Below are 6,472 nucleotides of genomic sequence, written 5' to 3'. Positions count from 1 at the left end.
GAATTTAGCTATAAATCTGTTTTTTATTTGCAGTTTATGAATGGGGGCGGTCTCCATTTTACAAAATAGAACAAGAGCTCCCACAGGACAACAGCAGAATGGTGAGTTTTGTAAGGTGGGAACAAGGAAACAGGAGATAGAAATAAAAAACTGACCGGTTAACATCAGATTAGTTCAGGTTGATTTTATGTAAGGGTTAAAGCAATGGGGCCTTCCTTATGCTGACTGAGGTACACTGGGAATCTCCTTCTTTCAGGAAAAACTGCTCTGCCTCAAAGTTTTAGTTTGATTATGTAGCACTTAGTATGAATGACTCCATTTTGGTTTGGTCCGGTCTTTGAGGGCCTGGTGCAGGAGCTTAGTCCAAAACAATGACCTTTCAAAAGTTTGTTTAATATCTTACAGATCTGGTGATCAGAAGTCTAAAATGAAGGTGGTGGAAGGGCCATGTTCCTTCTGGAGGCTCTGGGGGACAATCTCTCATCGTTTCCAGCTTTTAGAGCCTGCCCACATTCCTTGGCTTGTAGCACATGGCTCCAACCACAAGTTCCATCATCATATCTCCTTTTACTGACTTTGACCTCACTCTTGTAAGAACCCTTGTGATTACATTGGGCTTACCCAGATAATCCAGAATAATTTCTTCATCTCAAAATCCTAAACTTAATCACATCTGCAAAGTTTCTTTTGCCATGTGTATTTGTCCCTTTCTGTTGCTTACAACAGAATACCTGAAACTGGGTAATTCATAAAGACATGAAATTTATTTCTTACGGTTTCAAAGGCTGAGAAGTCCAAAGTCTACGGGACACATCTGGTAAGGGCCTTGTTCTTGGTGGTGACTCTCTACAGCAACACTGGGTGTCACATGGCAAGAATAGGCTGAGTAAGAGCTAACCTGCTCACTCACTCTCTTTATAAAGTCATCAGAACCACATTGATGACCACCCATTAAACCATCAATTTATTACTTCATGAATGGATCAATCCATTCACTAGGACATGGTCATCAGATCCAATCACTTTTTAAAGGCCCTGCCTTTCAATTACCATAATTAGATTTCCTACCCTCTTAACACTGTTACAATGGGGATTAAGTTTCCAATACGTGAACTTTTGGGGGACACGTTTGACCCATAGCACCATATAAGGTAACATATTCACAGGTTCCTGGGATTAGGACATGATCATCTTTGGAGGTTGTTATTCAGCCTACCACATTTTGTTTTCTCCTTGGAGATTTCCCTTACTTCCTGTAAATCGACAATGCAGTGTAAAATGTGCTTTATGTAGGATCTAGTTATTTCATTGTGGGAGGCCTTTCAGGGTATCTAGTCTTCTGTACTGCCAGAAGCACAAGTCCCCCTAAGAAGTTTCTAAACAATATTAATAGGCTTCACTCCAAACCCTTGGAATCAGCATCTCTAGGGTTAGGTTTATAAATCTTCCAATAAACCAGAGTTGAAAGTTCCTACCCCATAACTTGTTCATATCCAGGGGGTGGGACATCATGGGAGTCAGAGCTGACACCAATGGGGAGGTGAGGAAGGGACACTCGGGGGCTCTGTGTCCTGGCTCAGAACCTGCTAACACTTGCCTTCTCCCCTTCCCCTGCACAGACCATGGGTGATTTCTTCCATTTATTCACAACCTTAAGTCAGCTTTCCTGGTGAATAGAAGTTTAACACTCTAGAGTTAGAGGTGGTGAAAGACTGAGAGTAATTTTACTTATCTAAATCCTAGCTATTTTTTAAGGACTATCGCAAAAAAGCATCTTTTTGATGAAACCTTACCTGATCTATCTCTGCCAAGTATCTCCGAGGTATGCCTGTATTTAAATACATATCATCAGATTGTAAGCCAAAGCTTTTTTTTAGCCCATCGTGTCAATAGGAGGTGATTGAATGGGACTGAGAGGTCAGTCGCTTAAGAAGGTTTTATTGATGCATTAGGATAGATGGGGAAGTAGACAGTTGACAGAGATAAAAGTGGCTCTGAAAACTTCCACAAGCTGAGGAGAATTCAGCACAAAGGGGTGACTATCTCCATATCTTCCCGCTCCTAAGAGGGTCTGTACAGTAAAGCAGGTGAAAGAGAGGAATTTAAGATAGAAAACACCTTGCAGAAATGATGTCATTAACAAAAACCTAAGTGGGAAGCACCATGATTAAGAGCTGGTGTCCAGAGACATGCCAGCTGGACTGGCCAGGGTGGGACAAGCCAACCCCTCTCCAGGCGTCTTCTTCTGGTACTGTGCATTGGAGTCAGGAGGAGTTATGGCTTGTTACTTTTGAAGTAGGAGTACAGCCCCCTAGCTGTGATGGCTCGCTTGCCCTCCGGCTGGGCTGTGGCCTGGCCCTGTGCGGAAGGAACTCTGGTGTGCAGGCTGCCCTGGCCCTGCCTTTGGATCACTGTCTCCCTTGTGTGGTCATCAACCCACTCCTGGCCAACCACCCTGGGCTCCCTCTCTCCCTGTCCTCCTGCCACACTGCTGCTTGGATGAGTGCTGCTCCAGTTCTGTCTTCCTGTCTCAGTGCATGCCCCAGTCTGGGCCTGTCCTCCCAGCACTGTCTCTCCTGCCTCGTAGTTTCTCACTTGTGTCCATCTTTCACCACTGCATGACTGTGTCTGTGTCTGCCCCTGTTCTCTAATCCCTACATGGCTTGTAGTCTGGCTTCTGTCCTGCTCCACGGTCTGGGAGTGAGACCCTGCCTGTGTCTGAATGTGTCCACCTGTTACAACCTGGCTGGTCTGGCTCCTGTCTTGACTGTGGGTCTCAGGCCCTCTGGTCTGGCCACAGGTGGACTCCCATGTCTGGGAGCTGGTGTTTCCTGTCTGATGGCTTCTGTCCTGCTCCACGGTCTGGGAGTGAGACCCTGCCTGTGTCTGAATGTGTCCACCTGTTACAACCTGGCTGGTCTGGCTCCTGTCTTGACTGTGGGTCTCAGGCCCTCTGGTCTGGCCACAGGTGGACTCCCATGTCTGGGAGCTGGTGTTTCCTGTCTGATGGCTCCTGTCCTGCTCCATGGTCTGGGAGTGAGACCCTGCCTGTTTGTGAATGTGTCCTCCTGTCACAACCTGGCTGGTTTGGCTCCTGTCTTGACTGTGGGTCTCAGGCCCTCTGGTCTGGCCAACGGTGGATTCCCTTGTCTGGGTGCTGGTGTTTCCTGTCTGATGGCTCCTGTCCTGCTCCGTGGTCTGGAAGTGTGACCCTGCCTGTTTGTGAATGTGTCCTCCTGTCACAACCTGGCTGGTTTGGCTCCTGTCTTGACTGTGAGTCTCAGGCCCTCTGGTCTGGCCAATGGTGGATTCCCTTGTCTGGGTGCTGGTGTTTCCTATCTGATGGCTCCTGTCCTGCTCTGCAGTCTGGTAGTGAGACCCTGCCTGTGTCTGAATGTGTCCACCTGTTATGACCTGGCTGGTCTGGCTTCTGTCTTGACTGTGGGTCTCAGGCCCTCTGGTCTGGCCAATGGTGGACTCCCGTGTCTGGGTGCTGGTGTTTCCTGTCTGATGGCTCTTGTCCTGTGATTGAGTTCCAGTTGCAGTCATGGTCTCACCTGTCTGGTGGGCTCTGTCCTGTTCCCTGGCCTGTGACTGTCTCTCTGACCTCCTCTCTCTGGTCTGATAACTCCTTTCTTCTCTTACCCTCTGGGTCTGCTCCATATGCCCCCTGGTTTGTGTCTGCTGGCTTGCATTCTCCTGTCTCTGGGACTCAGCCTGCCTGCCATGGCTACTGACCTGAGTGGAGCTGATGTCCTGACCCTGGGTCTGAGCCCCAGCCCTGCCCTGCCCTCTGGAAGCCTGCTCACTCTGTCCACAGCTGCTCCCCTCCTGATGCTGCCTTTTCCCAACCCTTCCCACTTCAGTGCCACTTCTCTGCCCCTCCCCCAGCTCTTGCAAGGTCCCAGGGTGGCAAATTCCAGCCTCTTGAGATCCACAAGCTCCCTCAGAACTCTCATTGAGTGTCTTGAAACAGGCCTGGGCAACTTTAAACACCAAGACCAAGAATTCCTTGAATTCCACAGTCCCTGTGTCATCTTCATCCAGCAGGTGCAGGACTTCATCTACAGTGGCTGGATCGTGGGGTTTCTGGGGAGAAGATGAGGCTAAGTCAGCATCCCTCCCTGGAGGAGGACGTGTTAGGTCAGTTCCACTCAGCTTCCAGGCTTCCTACCTGTTGGAGCCTGGGATCCAACCCCCTCAGATCCTACCACACTCCACATACATACTGCTATAGCAGCATTAACACTTAATTGCCTTTATACACATTTTTCAATCCTGTCTCTCTTGCTCCAGGGTAGGAAGCACCTTGTTTGTGTCCTCTATGTCTGGCATAGTTTCTGGCCTACAGGAGAATTGGATTTTGATTTATTGAAGAATGAATAAATGATTGAGGCCATAATGCAGCTATCTGGACTCTAGGGTTGATTCTTTGGGCTGTCCTTGGCACCTTGCCCTGGCCCTGAGGCTGAAATTTCTTCAGCAAGCCCAATACAAAGAGGCACCCCATGAGGATTCTATGAGATCCTCACCAGAGGCTTAGATGTTTGCCCAAGATAGGGTCAGGAGGTGGGGGTCCAGTGGGACTATAGGGCTGCCCTGAGCAGGTAGAGGCAGCATCCTGCTGTGCCCACACATGTTTGTCCCCAAGACCTTCATCCTCATGGTTGCTTTAGATTCAAACCAAAGGCAGGAGAGAGCATCAAGGCCCTGGTTCTGGGTTGCTGGGTAGATGGTGCAGTGGGGTGGGGGGTCCCAGAATCTCCCACAGCTGTTAACAACATATTCTCCAAGGCATCATTTCTGATGTGATCAGTCAGCTAATATTTTTGAGTACTTGCTTTGTGCAAGGCACAGAGCTATGCTTTTTTTTTTTTTTTTTCCTTTTTGTCTTTTTTCGTGTCCGGCAACGGATTGCAACCCTCAGTGTCGCCCCCGTACCGGACCGGGACCGGCAACGGGATTGCAACCCTCAGCGCTGCGCCCGCACCTCGCTCAGCCAGTGAGCGGCCGGTCTGTATGTGGGATCCGAACCCTCGGCGGGATGCACTGTAGCAGTACGCCACCGGGCCGGCCCCAGAGCTATGCTTTTAATGAATAGTTATTAATGGATGATCAAATTTTAGATAGACATGGGAAATGTTTACTGTATCAAATTTAAGAAGCATCAGAAAGCAGCAATTATTTTCATTTATAGAGCATTCCAAGGCTCTGCTCCTCCCTGAGCTGTTCCTTTAGCTTTTTCTTTTCTTTTTTTTTTTTCCTTTGTCTTCAAGTTAAAATTAATTAAAACCAAAGTATTTTCTCCAAGGACCGGGGCCTGTCAACTCCCATGACCATCTCTTGTTCCTTCATCTTCTGTCTTCACAACTGCCATCAATACCCACAGGCCTGGACCTAGCTGCTGCCTCCTCAGATTCCCCAGGCAGAGCCTCTGCAGGCAAATAGGTTTTTACTTTCCCATTATGCCCCCTCCCCACCTGGGTCAGTACATCATACCACAATGACATCGGCAAACTCATGCTCCAACAGTCTTTTCAGCTCCCCGCGAGTGAGCACTGAGCAGCTGCCCTCCGTCCTGGCGTAGCGCCCAAAGGCCTCGATGATCACATCATACCACAATGACATCGGCAAACTCATGCTCCAACAGTCTTTTCAGCTCTCCGCGAGTGAGCACTGAGCAGCTGCCCTCCGTCCTGGCGTAGCGCCCAAAGGCCTCGATGATCCCGTTAATGTTTCGCAGTAACTGAGGCATCTTTGAAGTCAAGCTGGAAAAAGATGAAAAGTCCCCTTGGGGGCTCCATAATCGACCTCACCTGTTTCTTCGGGAGCACCTCTGCTTCTCAATCCTTTTCTTGCATGTTCAGCTCTGCTTTTGTTCTCTATCTTCCTTCGTCCTTTCCTACATGATGTATTTTATGTATGGAGAGGAGGAACACCCAGTGATTGGAGGCAGGCTCCTGAATCAGGATTTAAATGCCAGCCCTACCGCTGACCTGTCATGTGAGCTGGGCCAAGTTGCTTTCCCTCTCCATGACTCAATTTGCTTACTGTGAATGAGGGAAATAGGAGTATTTAGTTTATAGGATTATCGTGAAGATTTAAAGAGATAATTTACAAAAAGCACTTGGCAGATGCCTGGCTTATACTAAGTGCTAGCTATTAAATACCATTATGATGTTGTTATGCACATATACATGTATATAATTTGTGTACATCTATATGCACTCTATTGCTCACAAAGCACTTTCCTGTGCATCATCTCATAATCCTCATTATCTCCACTTTTTTATAGGTGAGGAAACAAGGAAGTTAGGTGATTTGGGCAAAGCCACATGGCTTTTAAGTGACCAAGAAATCCTAGAACCCATCTCTCTGTAACCCAAATGCAATGGGCTTTCTAGAATGTACCTTTTGGACAGGGTTCATTTGCCTATCACAAGGGCATTAGGACCCCACTGGGAACACCAGG

General features: G+C 48.2%; 1 protein-coding gene across 1 annotated transcript; it reads right to left on the bottom strand.

Annotated features, from left to right (window-relative positions):
- Positions 1 to 2,274: 2,274 nt before the first annotated feature.
- Positions 2,275 to 5,755, bottom strand: CRNN (cornulin). Its single transcript, XM_008588333.1, has 3 exons — positions 5,618 to 5,755; positions 3,527 to 4,089; positions 2,275 to 3,052 (listed from the first exon to the last, which is right to left on the bottom strand). The coding sequence occupies exons 1-3, from the start codon at positions 5,753 to 5,755 to the stop codon at positions 2,275 to 2,277; spliced, it is 1,479 nt and encodes a 492-aa protein (XP_008586555.1).
- Between the last annotated feature and the right edge of the window lie 717 nt (positions 5,756 to 6,472).

This window comes from Galeopterus variegatus, unplaced genomic scaffold (genome assembly GCF_000696425.1).
Source record: "Galeopterus variegatus unplaced genomic scaffold, G_variegatus-3.0.2 Scaffold4778, whole genome shotgun sequence".
Lineage (NCBI taxonomy): Eukaryota > Metazoa > Chordata > Mammalia > Dermoptera > Cynocephalidae > Galeopterus > Galeopterus variegatus.
The sequence above is the reverse complement of the archived record's forward strand: the minus strand, read 5'-3'. Positions and strand labels throughout refer to the sequence as shown.

What these genes read in the sequence shown, in the direction of transcription:
- CRNN (XM_008588333.1), bottom strand. Translation starts at nt 5,755, where the DNA reads ATGCCTCAGTTACTGCGAAACATTAACGGGATCATCGAGGCCTTTGGG. An exon ending in AGTTTGCCGATGTCATTGTG is followed by an intron (nt 4,090 to 5,617) that starts GTATGATGTGAT and finishes TCTTCTCCCCAG; the next exon opens with AAACCCCACGATCCAGCCAC. An exon ending in ACTGCAACTGGAACTCAATC is followed by an intron (nt 3,053 to 3,526) that starts ACAGGACAAGAG and finishes ACACATTCACAA; the next exon opens with ACAGGCAGGGTCTCACTCCC.